Consider the following 20,749-nt stretch of genomic DNA (forward strand, 5'->3'; position numbering starts at 1 on the left):
TGAAAAACTTTTTAAAATTTGTCAGGATCTAATTAATAACATTTTAGAATAAGAATTTAAATTGAGGAAGTGAATTCTCTTTCCTTATTTATTGTATTTATTTACTTACTTACTTATTTTTACTAGTTTAAAGTTTTACTCTGATGGCCTAACTCTCTCTCTCATGGGTGGGGGTTGATTTGATTTGAAATTAGTTTTGTAAAATTTGACTTGCTTGTATGAAATGTTATTTGCTTTTAGCAAATCCAATAAAATGCTAAAAAAATGTCTGTAGAATTTGTCAGGAAGTGTTTATCTGCTCCATGTTTTGCTCAAAAATCAGAAAGTTCTTCTTCACACAGAGAAGCACAGACACGTGGGGTAAGTGACCAAGTAGTGTGGTGGACAGCAGGACTTTAAGGACCTTCAAAACCCGAGTTGATGTTATTTTGCAGTAATGAAGAGGATACAGCCTGTGTCTGGACTGGAGTGTTTTATTCGGTTTATTATTTAAAAAGAAAGGAGCTGAGAACGAGCACAGGGAGGAGCATATGGAAACACTCCGAGATGAGCGTTTTGTTTCCACACCTTGCACTCCCTGGTGTTCAAAATGAGCTAAAAGGTTTTAAAAGTGATTTTAATAGCAGTGTGCTTTCTAAAGGTTTGGTATACAACATCAGATAGATGTTATGATATCCTTGTAAGCCTAAGTTTATATTTCTTAATTCCATTTAGTAATGTACACGGACAGCAACTGTGACAACTGAATGGCCCCAGCATTTGGCAGGTGGAATCATCACAAGTGGATTACAATAAAAATTAATAAATAAAATATAAAAAAAAAATGCCACCGACATTCCTCACTGCTGGATGGGACATCTGTTTGTCAGCGTTCTCCCACTTGGCTGGGATGTCCCTTGGCTTCTCTCCAGCATGAATAAGTATGTATACAGGATTATGCATTATATTCTGGGAATGAATTTTATCTTTTAAAAACAAGTTAAATACATATATCTCTTTTTGTACCATATTTCTCTCTCTTGTAATTATTTCCACCATGGGTACGAAAAAGGGATGGTATTGGCATTAGTCAGTTCTGCATCAAGAAACACATCCGAAGGAAGAAAGTGCGCCCCCTGCTGGATACAACTCCTTACAGGACTACCTAAGAAACACATCAATCAGTTGCAGTAAGTCCAGTATGAAGCAGCAGAAATTGTAGCCAGACGAAGAAAATCTGAGTACATCACACCATTTTAAGCGTTGTTGCATTGGTCACCCGTATCTTTTAGCATTAGCTTTAACAAATTGGTATGTAAAGCTCTAAGTCGTCTGCTCCTTCTTATATTTTGGAGTGCCTGTCCCCCAACATTCCAAGTCCTAATCTTAGATCTTCTAATGGTGGTCTGCTTATTATTTCAAGAGCCAAACATAAAAGAAGTGGTGAGGCGGCTTCTGCTGTTACTGCGTGCACCAAAAATCGGGAATATCTTTACTAATAAAGATACGCCAGGCTAACACTGTGGATCATTTTAAGAAGCTCATAAAATACAACTTTTTTAATTGGGCCTTCTTGTAACTAAAATTTAGTGCTGCCTTTAAATAAAGTAGATATTCATGGAATTATCACACTCTTCATTCATTTTTACTTTTCTCTGGTGGCCTTCTACATTACCGGCAGCAGCTGAACAAAGTCCTGTGCAGTACCAGTGATGTTTGAGTGTCTGAAAGAAAGTGGACACCCCAACCTGCCATGAGACCCACTGCGTCAAATCCTCTAAGAGGAAACCTTAATAAATAAATAAATAAATAATGCATGACTTAAGAACATTTATTTTAGGGGGAATGCCCACTGGGGGCTGAATGGTCTTTTGGCCTCGGACCCCTGCAGATTTTTTTTTTCCTCCAACGTAACTGGATGTATTATTTTTTTCTGTCCACTCTGGCTAATGGATGTTATTTTCAAAAGAAATAAAACCAATATTCTCTATTTCTCTTAATCATACAGGATATCTGTCTTATGTAAGTGTGTATTATTTTTTTTCTTTTACCATATATGCATTCTGTTTCTTCTCTAATTTTAATTTGTTTTTCTTTGCATGTAATTTCTTCTTTGGCATCTTCTTAAACACTTTGAGCTCCATTCGTTGTATGAAGCTGTGCTATAGTATAGTATAGTATAGTGGAGTGGAGTGGTTTTATTGTTGCTGCTCATGGTCACACACTGTTAGTGGTGGGATTTGAAGAAACAGCCCCCGGGTTTGAAGTTCATAGCCTTAACCACTGCACCATTCTGCTTGCCAAAAATAATAGACCTTGGTTAAAAATAAAAAGGATTGCATCCCACCTGCACTTCAGAGGGGGTCATCCACCAGGACCTAAGCATGATGTGGCCTGGCCAGTAGTCAGATGACAGACCATCTAGAACATTAGAACGCTCTTGACGAGAACAGGCCATTCAGCCTAACAAAGCTCGCCAGTCCTCTCCAATTATTTCTTTCAAAAAAACATCAAGTCGAGTTTTGAAAGTCTCCAGCGTCTTACTGTCTACCACACTACTTGATCACTTATTCCAAGAGTCTAAGAAAAACTTCCAAATGTTTGTGTGAAATTTCCCCTTCACAAATTTCCAACTGTGTCCCGATGCTCTTGATGAACTCTTTTTAAAGTCACCATCTCGATCCACTGGACTAATTCCCTTCATCATTTTAAACACTTCAATCAGGTCACCTCTAAATCTTCTTTTGCTTAATCAGTAAGAAGCTTTGGTTGCCGCTGTAAGAGGTGTTGGTGAGGCCAGCAGGAATTACTTACCCAGTGGTCTGAACTGTGGCTGCAGGGTGTATCCTGGTGTCCTGGCTAAATTGCCCACCATGGCCTGATCATTCTGGCCCCCTTATCATCCAATTTCTTTAACTCGCTATCTCTCCCCACTTCACTACCTAATGGCAAATGTGTGGTGAGCATATTGGTGCAAAATGGCTGCCGTCGCATCATCTAGGTGGTTGAAGTGGCTCTCCACTCACGATGTAAAGCTCTGTGATTACTGCCACATAAATGTAAAGATTATTATTTTTACTGCATTGTTGCAGAACAGCATGGTTTGATTAAAAAATAGTTTTATGCAAAATTGTGTTTTGTAGTGACCATCAAAAAGGCAGGAATGAATTGATCGACGGCACAATACCCGATGCCAGTTGTCTTGGGATATTTCTCTGCCAGCCCAGCCAGTACTGCATAATAAAACGAGCAGACGCCACACTCCCTACATTCTGCTTTTCAGGCCTCCTAGCCAATCACAGACCTCAAATTCCTGATGGCTCCTGTTCTGCTGTAAAACAACAAACGAGCAGACAATTGGATTTGCATGTCTTGATTTTGGTGGCGTGTTATATACACATTAGGAGCATAACTATGTATGCAGCTGAACATCCAACTTTATATAATGCTTTTAGTAAAAGACAGGAAAATGTCACCTGGTATCCAAAATGTATTTTTTTAATGTTTTGTGCAAAGTCCAAACTCTTCCCATTCAAAGGTTCTCCCACTTTTCAGTATTTTGCTAATTCAGTTCTGACACAGAATGTCCCCTCGCTGGCCCCTGCGCATGTTGATCTTACTCTTTCTGACAAGAAATCCACTGAAAGTGCACACGTCCTTATGATCCGCTTGGTCTATTGGCTGACCTGTCAGCTGGCTGCTGGTCACGTACACTTCAGAGGGTCACAAAGGTGTTTTATTTGACCGATTGCAGACATCCCCGTTGATCAATGCAGTCACTTCATGGAAGCCAACAGTCCAGCCACGTTCATCACAGCCTCCGCAGTCATGGTCCAAAGACAATCACACACACACATGCACACCTTATCGCTTTATGACTATTGCAGTGTAGATGATGTCTTCATCATGGTCTGCTGTCTTTTCTTCTTCTTCTTTGTCTTGCATTCTTATAAAAAAAAATCAAGAAAATAAAACAGAAATATGAATAAGACAAACCAAGTGTAACTGAAAATGTACCAGGAGCAGTTTTTCACCTTGTACCCCTTGAGGTGGGGTTCACATTTCTTATCATTAAAAAGGCCCCCAGGCTGCCTTACAAAGCTTAAGATATGTGAGAGGTGAAATATGAATCCACCTTCGATGTCAACGTGACGCCCATTGTGGAGAGTTTAATACTAATAAGCTGTGCTGACCCAGTCATTTAGTAGAGAGTGTGGTCCCCTAGTGCTCACCCATGTGAGTCATGTAAGCTGTCAGGACTTTCATTTATGTAGAAATGTGGTCACTTTAAACTGCAGTGTAACAAAGTAAGAGTAAGTAAGCTCTGTGGTCTTGTGGTTAAAGCACAAGTTGCTGGTTCAAGATGAACTGTTGCCCTCACGTGTGACCTGTCTGTGCTGTCATTTTACAAATATGGAGACCAATGTCACAGACCTGTGTGACTTGTAGCTTGATGTGGATGAAAGTGTCGTGGGAATCCATGAATATGAAGTTACATCCTTTGTTCCTTTTCTTGACTAGATTATAATTCAAGGAGCACCATTTGTACTGACCAACACCAGAGGGCGCTGTGCATCATTAAAATTAAAATTACAATTTGAATAACAGAAACAAAGAGGCAAATGTTTTTAAAGGTCTTACTCACATCTTACTAGGGTGAGATTTAAACTGCACAGTCATGTAATTCAAAGTGAGCTCGTCTTCCTCTTTATTCTGTTGAGCAGGTTCGGCATTGGGTAAGTCTTCATAGACAGGACTTATGGCAGTCTTTAAAAAATAAAGAAAAAAAATCAATACATGTGATGGGGAATTTGACCACAAATACTGTATAGTCAGGCCAAATCTAATTGATTTCAAAAAATTATAAATAATCAGAGCCTTAAAATTAGGACTTCAGCCTCAACCCTCGAGGCACCGGTGCTCAAGTTATGTCTGCACATCTTCCCTGTCTATGTAGATATTTGCTAAGATCTCAATTTGAATAAATAGTTAGAAATGAAAGGCACTATATATACAGATAGGAAAGGCCCAATAATCAAATAAATAAATACAGTGATGTTAAACCATCATATAATATACTGCATATACTGTAAATTACACACTGCAGTTGAATAATTTAGACGCATGCCCAATAGATAGATATGGTATGAATATGAGTATAATATGAATAGATAAGAAAAAACTACAAGATAGATAGATAGATAGATAGATAGATAGATAGATAGATAGATAGATAGATAGATAGATAGATAGATCTGTGCCACCCATCTGAGCAGGCTGAAATCTAAGTAAACAACATAAACCTCACAGATTCCAACAAATGTTTGGAGAGTACCATCTGTTGGAATGCCAAATGCAATACATACTCTAGTGTACCACTTGGTATGGGACTCGTACAAAGCAGTGTTAACGTTCATGATGTACCGTCAGTTGGAATGACAGAGGCATAGCAACTGGATGGACCCACAGACAGACACTTTTCCTTTCCTTGTGCATGAAACAACTCCCGCTGTTGACCGATTTAGTTGAAGTCTGTTATGCTTAGTCTTCAATAAGACATTTCATCAATCAGATATCTCAAACTATTGTGTTGTATGCAGTTGTCAAAATTCAAAATTTCCCATTGAAAAACATTGGTATGTTTTAAAAATGGAGAACCTTTTTGGATGACTTCAGCTACAAATAGTTTACTCTCTCAGTTTTACGTTGATAGCAGTCACACCAACTTGTACATTTTATATATTTTTTTTTTTTTTTAATTTTAAATCTTTAACATAATTGTCACCTTTGGTATTCCCATTAAGCAATAAATGAGTTCTTTCCAAATTTCTTAGTTATTGATGTAATAGTAATGAATTACTGGTTCTTATCCAATATTTTTAACTTATTTCAGTTGCTTTTGTCGTGTTATAGGATGATGTTGATAGTCAGTACATTTACATGCACTTTAATAACCTGGAGATTTACAGAAACACGGGTTCAAAAATACCATGTAAACCCTTAGTCCAGTTAGAGAAACTAGAATATTGGTTTCTGGGAAAACCGGCCGACAGATGTAGACTTCTCTGTGAGTAACCCAGTTCTGTAGCCATGTAAACTCATAACTTGGTTACACTTAAGGATTCCGTAGTCTGCGCACGTCCTAAATTCGAACCTCATACACTGCATGAACCTCCATGAACCTGACCAGAAACATGTGATCATTTCCAGTGTTTAATAAATATCATTTACTTCACAGCACATGAAGGACTAAACATATCTATCCACTTTTTATATCCCTGACCTGAGCCAAAGATGATTTGCATTATGAACGCTGGCCGTTGCGTCACAATGACATCGGAGCGCTTAGTCAAAGGTGAACGCCAGGAGTGGACCTGCACGTGTAAACGGAGGTTTTTAGGAATTCAGATTTCTGCCATAACTGGGTTCCTCATCTTACTCCGGTTTTGTGTGTGTGGGTACATGTAAACACACTCAGTGATTTTATCCTAGTATCGGTCATTTTGTATTAATAGTCATTTTTCTTTTGGTAATTATTAGGTGCTACTCCTATTGGGTGTATTTCAAAAACATTACGTTCAGTTAGTGACAGACCATCCACCACTAGCGCACACAAATGGAGGCCATTCTCACATCACTTGAATTGGTCTCTCTTGGCCCCCACAATCCCGTTTGTGCTTCGCTTTTCCCTGCCCGATATGGTAATTAACTGTTCAGAATTGTGTCACAGAAACCCACCATGACTGCCCTCGATCTGTTAAGATTATTTAAATGAGACCATACAGTGTGACACGACTGTAACTCAACTCCAAACTTTCCCCTTCAGCTCAGAGGGGACGAGGCTTGTTTTCACAGTTCAAGTGGGGTCCTAGATAGAACTTCAAGGATGAGTGACTGCTTATCCTAGCTGATAACGACGTGATCTCCACTGACACTCACATGCTGTTACAAGTCGCTCACTTGTCCCCAAAGTTAACATGTCTTTGTACAGGTGACATTCATCAGCTGGTGTCCTGACTGAGGTGAGCTCTGATCGCCCTCATCATCACGCCTGTGTCTACAAATAAACTGATGGGAGGAAGGCCGTCCATCCTGTTGCATGCATTACTGTGAGTTGTAAAACTCAATTCACATTGGCAGAGCTGACATTTTTATTTAGGTAACAGCTTAGTTGGGGCCTGAAATCATTTCATCCATAGTTTGAAAAATTAGAAGGATAAAATCCATGAATACCCTTTATGGCTATGGATTGAAACTCTTGAGGTTGCTGTCATGGCCACTTTCTATTGCAGTGCACCCTTTAAGCGGAGGCTCATTTCCAATTTAAACTCAACTCTTTGTTTAACGGCCTCATTTACAAACTGGAAATTTACTTTTCCAAGAAATTAAAAAAGATGTTTGTTTTATTTTTGTCCGAGCTTTTAATGATCAGCATTTTTCTTTTTCACTTCTTTTATTTTCCTCTTAGTTCCCTTTTTACTTTAGAGTTTGTTCCCTTAAATGAACCTGTGGTGCTGTGATATACTGCATATAAGTTGATAAATATTTTGTATGTCTTTATTTGTAAAGTAGATAAAAGAAATGTTTCAGGAGGCATCTTTCACTTCATTGATGAGAACAGCTTTGACGTTTACCTAACCAACTCACCCCCTCCAGTCTTTAAGGCGGACTCCCCATGGTGACCACAATGGCGAGGGTCCACTACAGGAAGGCCATAGACTGAATACACAAAGCAACTTTTGGGTGGGGCTGAGCTCCACCTGAGCACTTTCATTGGTAGATGGCCCAGGAAGAGACTCATTCTATTGGTCTAAAGTATGGCTGTTTGTGATTGGCTTTGGCCATTCTGTACTGCAACGTCCCATTGATTTGTGATTTGTGACAGACGGGTATCAGCAGAAGTGAAAGGGAAGGTCTATGGGACGGTAGTGAGACCAGCTGTGTTATATGGGCTGGAGACGGTGGCACAGGAGACAGAGCTGGAGGTGGCAGAGTTAAAGATGCTAAGATTGGCATTGGGTGTGACGAGGATGGACAGGATTAGAAATGAGGACATCAATACAATGGATTGTTCCATTTTTTGTTAGCTTAACTTAGAAAAAAATTGTGCAGGGAGCAACAATTTAAGATTTGAATACATAGATATTTTTTTTAGTTTGATAGAAAAATACAAATGTTAAAACAACTCAAAGTATTTTGTTCACTTTTAGTTACAATTCATAATTAGGGTTATTATTAGAATTATTATTATTAGAAATATGTGAATTTCCCCATGGGATTAATAAAGTATCTATCTATCTATCTATCTATCTATCTATCTATCTATCTATCTATCTATCTATCTATCTATCTATCTATCTATCTATCTATCTATCTAATTCAACAAAGTTTCCAATGTTAGCTCAACTAAAAATTTCTCTTTGTGCTAACAACTGACTGTCGGTAAGAATAACTACATAAACAGAGTTGAGCCAACAATTAAAAATATATTGGAAATTGGTACTAAAATTTTTTTTGTTGGTCAAGCTTTTTTACAGTGTACGTTAACAGCAAAAGTCAACAAGTAAAAAAAAAAGAGCCCTTTTCTAGAAATAAAAGTAAGAATAAAGGAATCCTGTAAGCACAGAGTTAATATGAGTGTCCTAGAGACTTCTGTCACACTTAAGCCAACCTCAGGACTAAGAGGAAGTCTCCTACACGTCTCTGACAGTGTCATTTATCGGCACATCTTCAGACCTGCTCTCCGTCATGTGTCAGGGCATCCAATGGTCTAAACTCGAGACTTGAACAGAAACTTGAATTCTTCATCAGGTATGTCCTTCAGAAATGTGTGTTTTATTTATGGTTGTATTATGTTTAAGAAATGTGAACTCCAATTATTCACAGAACCTTAACAACCAACAACCTACAACAGCACATCACTCCGTGCCATTTTGACATCACTTGAAGCGTATTTAGCTGTGAATGAAAGCAATTGAGCCACCACAAGCTGATTTGGATTCTCTTTTAAACTACATGACATTGTAAAGTGCCATTAAGAAGGGAATATTTAAGGTAGTCTTCTAACACAAGTAACTCCATTCTATTGTCACTTTATTTTTGAGTGTGGCTCTCTGTTAAACATATTTAATAAGCAACTGCATGTAACTGACTCTTTGAAGTAACTACACTCTAACTATGAAATCACATATCTAAGCCTGAATGTTAACACTCCTCTACATGCATTTGCTTGCTACTTTTTAGGGTTGTAGGGTTGTCACCAATCTCAGGTCACAGAGCAAGGACACTGCAGTCCACCAGGGGACACCCTGACACGCACACTCGATGTCACTCACACCCAGGAGTGACATTCACTTGTTAGCATGAGCTTGACATTTAGCTCTTCTACTGTTTGACAGAACCAGGTTAACTGGGTTCAAATCCTGGTCTCGGCATTTTCTGCATCGAATTTTCATGTTCTCAACTCAGCAAGTTAAAGTAAAAAACAAAAAAAAATAAAACCTCATTTCTTCCTTGGACGTCTCCATTTTGCTGATTTGTCTTCTTGGTCCTTTTTCTGTCAATCAAACAGAAATACGGTGAAGGCTTTATAAATCAAATTTAATATTGTGATAATGAGTGTAGCCTGGGTGCTTGGGCATTAATGGGCACACCACCATGATGGCAGTTTAATGCTTGCCAAAGAATGACAGAGTGACCCCCAGCTGGTCAGTTTACTATCCCATTCTTTAATCATAAAAAGGTCTGTATAAAGTATTGGCTTTCAGTAAATCCACTTTGTCCCCTCACTGGGTGCACCAAGAAGCATGTTGTGTCATTAACTATGGCCCTCAGTTTGTGTGCTCCAAAAACACACAAAATGAAATATTTTTGTTCAGATATCTCTACCAAGAACATAAGGTCCCAAATTTTATATATAAAGCTACAGTACCTGTTGAAGAGAGGTAATAGAATTATTTAAACATATTTGTTCTCTCTTGCCCTACTTGTACCTTCAGACCCTTTCCATGTATTTGTGTGTGTGAACGTCTCTTCACCGGCACTCTGTCTCCCGAGCACATTCCCCAAGGCCTGCAGCTCAGGCTCTGTCATTATTTTCAAGGCAACTTTCTCACCTCCTGCATGGTTTTATACTTTCCATCTTTGAAGGTGGCTCTCTCAATGTGCACCTTTACTCCTCTTTGTGCGTCTCACACCTGCACCTCCTCTTTTGTCGCAAAGCCAAACTGAACAATCAGATTCCTCATAGGGACTGGGCCCACATACCTTTGTGTTTTATTGAATAGTAAATATATACACATATATATATAAATATATATTTCGTAATGCATGCGTGTCTGTGGATCACCCTTCAGGCACATCTGAGGCAGGTAATACCTCCCTGAGCTCATGCTCATGCTGATCTTCTCCTCCTTAGTTCCCTCCACAGTAGACAGAAGACACCCACTGAGGGGATCTGACTCCGCCATTTCTTGTCCCCTGCCTTTAAAGCTCACAGCTGCCAGGAGAAGGCATTCAGTTTGAAACAGACTTCGTAGGACAGAGCTCCTTCCACCATGAGCAGAGTGATAATGAACTCAGCCTGATGGCATTCCTAATCTGTTTTTCTTTTGAGCATAGTTCTGGCACAAATAGTGACCCCTTATTGCTTTTATTTTTGGGTTTGAATTAAATGGGGACAACTGGGTTGGAGCCCCAATAATTATTTTTTGGAACTTGCAGTACTTTGTTCGAGCATATACTGTATATATATTTGTCGCTAGAGATTTTAAGATAGAAACAATTTTAAGATATGTGACTCATTTTCTCCCTTTGTGGATCTTCAGCTACAAATATGCAAACCGTATCACAAACCTGCACTTGGAAGGCAGGCTAAGGGCTTAACCAGGGGCAGAGTATGAGAGCAGGCTTTGACGAAGAGCACTAACCTTTCTTCTTCTCTCTCTTCTGCAGATCATCCCAAGAGAAACCAACATAAAGTTCCATCAGTTCCCACAACCCTTTCCTAGCCACACCTCTTACCGATGTCATTTCCTCCTCTGCCACTATAAAAAGCCAGCACCTTCCCTCCTTAGTTTGTCCCTATTTGGACGTGGAATCAGATAGTGCTCTGGAGCCATTTATTGATTTTTACATTGTATGGTATACAATATATGAGGCGGATCCCCAAATCTTTTTGTGCACTCTTTTGTGTTTTGACAATATATATATATATGTATGTATATATATAAAAACCTAATCCAGGTCTTCAAAATCCCCCAAGTCATTGATAAAAGAGATCCAGCAACATTCATTTGGCTTAGGGGTGAATCTCCTACTTGATGAGATCAGTGGAAATGAAGAGGACGTGCCATTAAAACTGAAGCCAGGAAGCTCTTCGTTACACAAAGAGTTGTGAAAGTCCACAACAAACTACTGAGACATGGAGTTGAAGCAGAAACCTCGACAACCTTTATGAAGAGATGTTAGGACAGCTTAGCTGTTAGCTGTACAAATGAACTTGATGGGCTAAATGGTCTCGTCTCGTTTGTTAAATGTCGCATGTTCTTATGTATGTATTTATGTATGACTTTTACCCAATGCTGCCATTGTAGACTATGGCCTCCTAGAACTCTTTATTGGATTAAGCAGTTTATGATTACCAATTAACAAGAATGAATAAAATACTTAAGCACAATAACATATTAAAAAAAAGAAACACAAAAATATTTCACAAAAGAAGAATATTTCAGAAGATTTTGTTCTGTCTAATATAACCAGCAGTGGCTTATGTAGGGGCTCATCTGATCTCTTCTAAACAGACAAGATGGGTGATACTTTGGAATTAACTTCCCATTAAGCCTTCCCTCACATTGAAAAAAAAACCTGAAAGAATTTTAATAATAAAATAACTGGGAGAAAGAGACCCCTTTACCTTAGAAATACAAAAATTGCCAATGCCAGTCCTGCTAGGATGACAACACCCAATAAAGGATACAGAAGATAATTCATGTTCTCTGAGCCATTCATGCTTTCTGGAAAACAAAAAGGACAAACTGAGTGATACCATGGCTTCAGCACAGTTCTATTATTTGATGCATACTTTATAATTAGCACATGTGGCAGACGGCCAGGGTTTCGGGACACCCCTATAATGGAAGGTCCGGGGGAGAGAGACTATTCAGACCATTACCTCCCCCGGAGTGCTAGAGGGTAGCCCCCCTGGCATGCAGCAGTGCCACAGGTTTGGAGCATGGAAGCTCAATCCTGGTGGGGCCCGTGCCTGGAAAACCGTTGAGCCGTTTGATGCAGCATTTCCACCACACCCAGAAGTGGTGCCAGAAGTAGGTCAAGGAGCACCTGGAGCACCTCCGGGTGCTCTATAAGAGGAGCCAGCAGCCAGTACTCCGGGAGCCAGAGTTAAAGCTTGTCAGGAGGAGTGGAGAAGAAAAGAGAGAAGGAAGAGTGTTTGGTGCTGGACTGTATTTGTGTTGTGACTGTGCTCTACACGTGGGAAACGGTGGAAGGTGTTTCCCATGTAGAAATGAGAAAAAATAAAAGCACCTGTGTTGCACTTGTGTCCGACGTCTGTCTGTGTCGCATTGGAGCGGCTGGTTCCTCACTGGTGATCCACACACACAAAACAATATTTTTATCTTGTAATAATATCCATCCATCCATCCATTGTCTCCCGCTTATCCGAGGTCGGGTCGCGGGGGCAGCAGCTTGAGCAGAGATGCCCAGACTTCCCTCTCCCCGGCCACTTCTTCTAGCTCTTCCGGGAGAATCCCAAGGCGTTCCCAGGCCAGTCGAGAGAAATAGTCCCTCCAGCGTGTCCTGGGTTTTCCCCAGGGCCTCCTCCCGGTTGGACGTGCCCGGAACACCTCACCAGGGAGGCGTCCAGGAGGCATCCTGATCAGATGCCCGAGCCACCTCATCTGACTCCTCTCGATGCGGAGGAGCAGCGGCTCTACTCTGAGCCCCTCCTGGATGACTGAGCTTCTCACCCTATCTTTAAGGGAAAGCCCAGACACCCTGCGGAGGAAACTCATTTCAGCCGCTTGTATTCGTGATCTCGTTCTTTCGGTCACTACCCATAGTTCATGACCATAGGTGAGGGTAGGAACATAGATCGACTGGTAAATTGAGAGCTTCGCCTTGCGGCTCAGCTCCTTTTTCACCACGACAGACCGATGCAGCGCCCGCATTACTGCGGATGCCGCACCGATCCGCCTGTCGATCTCACGCTCCATTCTTCCCTCACTCGTGAACAAGATCCCGAGATACTTGAACTCCTCCACTTGAAGCAGGATCTCGCTACCAACCCTGAGAGGGCACTCCACCCTTTTCCGGCTGAGGACCATGGTCTCGGATTTGGAGGTGCTGATTCTCATTCCAGCCGCTTCACACTCGGCTGCGAACCGATCCAGAGAGAGCTGAAGATCACAGCCTGATGAAGCAAACAGGACAACATCATCTGCAAAAAGCAGTGACCCAATCCTGAGCCCACCAAACCAGACCCCCTCAACGCCCTGGCTGCGCCTAGAAATTCTGTCCATAAAAGTTATGAACAGAATCGGTGACAAAGGGCAGCCCTGGCGGAGTCCAACTCTAACTGGAAACGGGTTCGACTTACTGCCGGCAATGCGGACCAAGCTCTGGCACCGATCGTACAGGGACCGAACAGCCCTTATCAGGGGGGCCGGTACCCCATACTCTCGGAGTACCCCCCACAGGATTCCCCGAGGGACACGGTCGAATGCCTTTTCCAAGTCCACAAAACACATGTAGACTGGTTGGGCAAACTCCCATGCACCCTCCAGGACCCTGCTAAGGGTATAGAGCTGGTCCACTGTTCCGCGACCAGGACAAAAACCACACTGTTCCTCCTGAATCCGAGGCTCGACTATCCGACGGACCCTCCTCTCCAGGACCCCTGAATAAACTTTTCCAGGGAGGCTGAGGAGTGTGATCCCTCTGTAGTTGGAACACACCCTCCGGTCCCCCTTCTTAAAGAGGGGGACCACCACCCCAGTCTGCCAATCCAGAGGCACTGTCCCTGATGTCCATGCGATGTTGCAGAGGCGTGTCAACCAAGACAGTCCTACAACATCCAGAGCCTTGAGGAACTCCGGGCGTATCTCATCCACCCCCGGGGCCCTGCCACCAAGGAGTTTTTTGACCACCTCGGTGACCTCAGTCCCAGAGATGGGGGAGCCCACCTCTGAGTCCCCAGGCTCTGCTTCCTCATTGGAAGGCATGTTAATGGGATTGAGGAGGTCTTCGAAGTACTCCCCCCACCGACCCACAACATCCCGAGTCGAGGTCAGCAGCGCACCATCCCCACCATATACAGTGTTGACACTGCACTGCTTCCCCTTCCTGAGACGCCGGATGGTGGACCAGAATCTCCTCGAAGCCGTCCGAAAGTCGTTCTCCATGGCCTCCCCAAACTCCTCCCACGCCCGAGTTTTTGCCTCAGCAACCACCAAAGCCGCATTCCGCTTGGCCTGCCGGTACCTATCAGCTGCCTCCAGGGTCCCACAGGACAAAAGGGTCCTGTAGGACTCCTTCTTCAGCTTGACGACATCCTTCACCACCGGTGTCCACCAACGGGTTCGGGGATTGCCGCCACGACAGGCACCGACCACCTTACGGCCACAGCTCCGGTCAGCCGCCTCAACAATAGAGGCACGGAACATGGCCCATTCGGACTCGATGTCCCCCACCTCCCTCGGGACATGGTCGAAGTTCTGCCGGAGGTGGGAGTTGAAGCTACTTCTGACAGGGGGCTCTGCCAGACGTTCCCAGCAGACCCTCACAACACGTTTGGGCCTACCACGCCTGACCGGCATCCTCCCCCACCATCGAAGCCAACTCACCACCAGGTGGTGATCAGTTGACAGCTCCGCCCCTCTCTTCACCCGAGTGTCCAAGACATGTGGCCGCAAGTCAGACGACACGACCACAAAGTCGATCATCGAACTCAGGCCTAGGGTGTCCTGGTGCCAAGTGCACATATGAACACCCCTATGCTTGAACATGGTGTTCGTTATGGACAATCCGTGACGAGCACAGAAGTCCAATAACAAAACACCGCTCGGGTTCAGATCGGGGGGGCCATTCCTCCCAATCACGCCCTTCCAGGTCTCACTGTCATTGCCCACGTGAGCATTGAAGTCTCCCAGCAGAATGAGGGAGTCCCCAGAAGGACTTGTAATAATACAGAGTGTCAAATAATCTTCTATGGAATTGACTTGAACTTAACCATCTGTCATTACGTACCTTACAATTAATTTAGGTCCTTTAGATAGCCATTACATTATAAGCATTTAGTCATCCATCCATTTCCAGACTGTTTGCATCTCTTTGACAACTTTTCCAGTTTTGTTTGCACAGAACAAAGATGTGTGTGACTCTGTGTGAAGTGATTTGGTTTTTCTAACCTGACTTCATACAAGTGACAGTGTGGCCATAGGCTTGAATCCGCTCTGTGACCGACTGCAGTTTGATTTAGGGTTCCTGCTTCGCATGTGGTGCTACTGAGATGGGTGCCATGTGGGTCAGGACATAAGCGTAAAGGAGTATAGGGGTTTTAACTGCCATGTATACAGATTGCAGTAAAATTCTTTTTTGCATGTGGCAGTGTCAAGAGCCGTGATTATAAACAGTAAGTACGACACCAAGGCTCCGACTGTTTACAGTTGAAAGTTAACTGACTTACTCAGATGGATAACGCCACATAATATCCAAGCCAGCATATTTATTAGTGATACCCTCTTCTAAGTCGAAGTACAAACATTTGCCTGGTTACCATTTATCTGGAATCTGCACATCTTTCCTTATCTCCCAAGCTCCTTCTCCAGTTTCCATTGTGGTGGATTGCCAGCTCTCACCCCAGGCCGCCAGGAGGAGCTCTCCTAACAGCGTGAATGTCCCCCGAGTTCCAGCAGGGCCTCATGGACTATGTAGTTTTTATACACAGCCCTGCTGGATACCTTGGGGGCCACCAGGAGTCACTATAGGGGGACTCAGAGGCTCGTATGTGCCCTATAACCCGGGAGTACGTCATCGTCACGTGACAGGAAGAAACAACGTGCTCCCGGGTTGAAGAAAAGGACTGTTTACCCTGACCCGGAAGGAATAAGGAACTGTGGACTGTTGGACAGGAACACCTCCGGGTCAGGGTGTATAAAAGGACTCTGGGAAGCCCAGTACATTGAGCTGAGCTGGGAGGTAGGGTGGCAAAGTGTCTGGGCGAGGAGGATTGGTTTGTGAGTAGTTTATTGTGATTAAGTATATGAGTAGTGTGGAGTGGAGGGTGCTTTGTGCACGTGACAACAAAATAAAGAAGTCTTGTGCTTTTACCTCGTGTTTGGAGTGGTACCTGAGGGTTCAAGCGGTGGACAAAGGGCTTATCTGCTACACCATCTAACAGCACAAAAGATACACAGTGCCCTCCATCATGTTTGAGACAATGACCCATTTTGCCTTGATTTGTCCCAAAGTTTAAAATTACAAATCAAACAATTCAGACGTGATTAAAGTGCACATTGCAGACTTTCGTTTAAGGGGATTTGCCACACAGCACTTTTTCTACACGGTCCCCCCATTTCAGTGCACCATAATGCTTGGGCTAATTGGCATCACCATTGTTTTCCATTGCTTCATTAACATAGCCATAAGATGCTCAGGCTTGCTTTTGCCTAAAGACCACCTTTGGAGCCTCTAGTTGCCAGGGTCTTTGTCCCAACATTTATCAAGGGCTCTCTATATGTGTACAGTATGTTAGTTTAGTTTGGATCTCTAAAGTGTGTAAGTGTGAGGGAGTGAGCCTTGAGATGAATTTACACCGTGTGCAGGTTTTTTTTTCGCTTCCTTGCATCCAAAGCTTCTCAAGGAGCCTTTGCAACCCTGAAATGAGCTAACTGGATAGCTGGATTGCAGATATCAGATTTAATCTACTCGAGCAGCGTGTAACGTTAAGGCCTCAAAGCTCCTGAGAGGTGTTTCATTTCAATCAGGGCTGACAAGTTCAGTTGTCATTATAATAAAAAACATTTTCATGCAACAAGCTCTTGGTGTAAAATGGCACTTTGACTTGCATTTTAATTGTAAATAATAACAACCAAAAATGAGACTCTTGGAATGAATGTTTGGAAAAGAAGCAGATTATCAGAGGGGACTGTGCAGTTATTAAAAAATACAAAAAAACTAACCTCATAATTTATGGCTGTAAATTCATATTTAGAAAACAGGAAAGTTTGTGGGCTTATAAAACTATTAAAAGTCTGTCTGCTTACTAATTAATAGTGTTCAGAAGCCATTAAGAAAGCTAAGAGAATGTCTGGTTATATAGTGCCTTGACGTGTGGAGTACAAGTCACAGGAGGGTCTGCTCAAGTCTTTATAACACACTGGTGAGGCCTCATCTGAAGTCCTGGGTGCAGTTTGGGTCACCAGGCTACAAAAAGGACAAAGCAGCGCTAGAAAATGTCCAGATGTTATGCATTGAGATGAATGTACTAATGTTTGGCAGTATTCCTCAACAGCAGGTGGCACTGCAGTGGGGTTGGAAAATATCTTTGTGCAAGTTCTCGAGCTCAGTAAAAGACTACGGTTCAGATAAGCCCAGTTTCTGTCCTTGGTGTCTATGATTGAATGTTTTGTTTGTCGTCAGCTTTATAATACTGGATATAACACCAGAGAAGAGCGACTAGGCTGATTCTAGAACTTGGACAGCATAAAGATTTGGGTGAATTTGTGGCAGATGACAATGTCAGTAAATGTAAAGAATTACATGTAGGAAGTAAAAATGTGAGGTCTGAATACACAATGGGCAGTCGGAAAATCGAGAGACCCCTTATGAGAAAATTTAGGAATTGTAGTGGACTCATCATTATTAACTGCCAGGCAGTGTTCAGAAGGTTATATAGCGCCTTAATGTGTGCAGTACAAGTCACAGGAGGTTCTTCTCAAGCTTTAAAATGCACTGGTGAGGCCTCATCTGGAGTACTGGGTGCTGTTTTGATCTCCATAAAGACATAACAGCACTAGGAGAAGTCCAGAGAGAGCAATTAGGCCGACTCCAGGGCTACAGGGTATGAATTATGAGGAAAGATTAAAAGAGCTGAGCCTTTACAGTTCAAGCAAAAAAAGATTAAGAGGAGACCTGACTGAAAATTGTAACGGGAATTAGTCCAGTGGATCAAGACAGTGACTTTAAAATGCAGGGACACAGCTAGAAACTCATTAAGGGTAAATATAGCAAAAACATAAGGATGTTTTTCTTCACACACAGAACCACAGACTTGGATTAAGTGACCTAGTGGGGTGGTAGCACTGGGACTTTATGGACTTTTGAAAATTCAACTTGATGTTATTTTCGAAGAATTAACTGGACAGGACAGGACAGGCTGAATGGTCTGTTCTCATGTAGATTGCTCTAATGTTTTAATTATTCTTCTCATTTCTTATAATTAATAATATAATAATAATAATTCTTTGCATTTATATAGCGCTTTTCTCACTACTCTAAGCGCTTAGCAATTGCAGGTTAAGGGCTTTGCTCAAGGGCCCAACAGAGCAGAGTCCCTGTTGGCATTTATGGGATTCGAACCGGCAACCTTCCGATTGCCAGTGCAATTTTTACTCAAGGGGCAGCATCTGCTGCGCTTCTGTCCAAACTTACTTGAAGAAAGCACAAATTTGAGATGTTGTGGAGTTCAGCAAACAGCAGAACATTGCTGATTAAACTGGTTTTGTGCTGTCACCGTGGACCTCCATGGAGAGAGCTGTGTCCAGCTTTCCTGCCTATCAGCGTTTATAACCTTTTCTTTATCAGAGTCAGAATCACATTATTTCTAGCATGTGAAACATCCCAGAATTGACTCTGGTTAGGTTTAAAAGCTGAGCAAGTATGAAGTATTTACAAATAGACAAACAGCCCAGTTACCAGTTATATGTTGGCAAAAACAGTTAGGAGTAACCATACGTAAATTTATTTAGAATCTGAATACTTTGAGGAAAAAAGCTGCAGAGATGGCGTGTATTTCAGGTCGCGATAGGCTGGGACCTCCTCTGTAAAGGCAGGTTAATGAACAGATGGCTACTGGGATGGATGGGGTCTGCTGCAATCTTTCCTGCTCCCTTTTTCGTGGTGGCGATGAACAGATCTTTTAATGTTGGGAGACAACAGCCAAGGATTTTCTCAGCTGAAGAAATCACCTGCTGGAACCGACTCTTAGAAAGAGAGGAGGCAGAAGGAAACAAAATGGTGACGGAAGAGGTCACAATACTGTCAGTGATGATGACATCTCTGATTCTCTAACCCACAATACTCTGACGAAACTCACCATTTATTGTCAGTTGGACTGCTGCAGACTTTGTCATCCCATAGTTGTTTGTGGCTTCACAGTAATAAGAACCCTGGTGACTTTTGTTAAACTCACTGATGTGGAGTTGCTCCCCTGTTTCTACATGGCTGGTGTTCTCCTTGACCCAGGTGTAGGTGCCATGCGGGTTTGCCAAAGCTTTGCAATGTAATGTCACCGATTTCCCTTCTTCTATATGAGTGGAGGGCTTAACTGTGATAAATGTATTCTTGGGAGCATCTACAATAAAGAAGGACACACAAACAGGTTAGTGGGAAACACAGCTGTCATTTCAACGTTCTTCATGGTTTGTGTTTAATTGCATGTCCTTTCAGAGGTTTACAAAGAGGACGGTACAGTGTCATGTCAGGGAGAGGGCGATGTGTGAGTTTCATGGCTGTCTCACTTGGGCTTCACTACTGTTGTGTGCCACCAGCTGTCAGAATTAATCAAAGCCATCAAGAATGGTACAGCAATCATAGAAAATGGTTAGGACAAGCTGCCATCACAACCAACAGCAAGGGAGCTTCACATGTGCCGCTATAATGGTTTGTAAAATCAAGGGAACTTCTAAATTATTAAACACTAGCCAACCCACGGCGTAGAATACGCCGCATAATTATGTATTGATGGGTGAACACTTCCTGAAAGACACAGTTGTCCAAATGGGGTTAGTTTTGATGATACGACTGTAGGTGAATGAAAAGATGTAACTCTGGAAAGGGTAACATACAATACAGCGTTTTGCTGCATACAGCAATTCACATTGAAGCGTAGACACTGCTAAGACCATAGGATACCCCTCGCAAACTGTTTTACACGCTGCATACAGCGATTCACATCCGCGACAAATATGATTCTTCTTAGATGGTGCTGTCGCATCCACCCTCGCCCTCGAAGCATACTCACTGCCTGGTCATGTGCCCGCTCTCAAGAGCAACTAACAGAGACCCGCCCACCAACTCTAAGACCATGGGATACCCCTCGCAAACTGTTCTACACGCTGCATACAGCGATTCACATCCGCGACAAACATGCTTCTTCCTATGGGGTGGGTTTGAGGATACGACTGTAAGGGAACTCTGGAGAGAGCAACATACAATTGTCCGTGACTGAAAACTGGAGGACTGCCACCGCGCCTCCCACCTCCCAGAGCGAGGGACAGGGCTGGACAGCGGGTGCGCGCGGAGAGCGGAACACATCCGCGACAAATATGATTCTTCTTAGATGGTGCTGTGGCATCCACCCTCGCTCTCGAAGCATACACACTGCCTGGTCATGTGCCCACTCGCAAGAGCAACTAACAGAGACCCACCCACCAACTGTAAGACCATGGGGTACCCCTTGCAAACTGTTCTACACACCGCATACAGCGATTCACATCCACGACAAACATGCTTCTTCAGAGGTGCATGTGGA

General features: G+C 42.7%; 1 protein-coding gene across 1 annotated transcript in view; it reads right to left on the bottom strand.

The window, feature by feature from the left end:
* LOC114643332 (B-cell receptor CD22-like) overlaps positions 1–20,749 on the bottom strand; it is a 359,848-nt gene that overhangs the window by 332,565 nt on the left and 6,534 nt on the right. Inside the window, exons 5-9 of the mRNA XM_051920772.1 lie at positions 19,313–19,570; positions 11,894–11,993; positions 9,481–9,535; positions 4,625–4,746; positions 3,846–3,925 (exon numbers count right to left, since the gene is read on the bottom strand). Of these exons, the coding sequence (XP_051776732.1) occupies positions 3,846–3,925; positions 4,625–4,746; positions 9,481–9,535; positions 11,894–11,993; positions 19,313–19,570 (615 nt within the window). The remainder of the gene's footprint in view (positions 1–3,845; positions 3,926–4,624; positions 4,747–9,480; positions 9,536–11,893; positions 11,994–19,312; positions 19,571–20,749) is intronic.

Source organism: Erpetoichthys calabaricus, chromosome 17 (genome assembly GCF_900747795.2).
Source record: "Erpetoichthys calabaricus chromosome 17, fErpCal1.3, whole genome shotgun sequence".
In the NCBI taxonomy this organism is placed as follows: domain Eukaryota; kingdom Metazoa; phylum Chordata; class Cladistia; order Polypteriformes; family Polypteridae; genus Erpetoichthys; species Erpetoichthys calabaricus.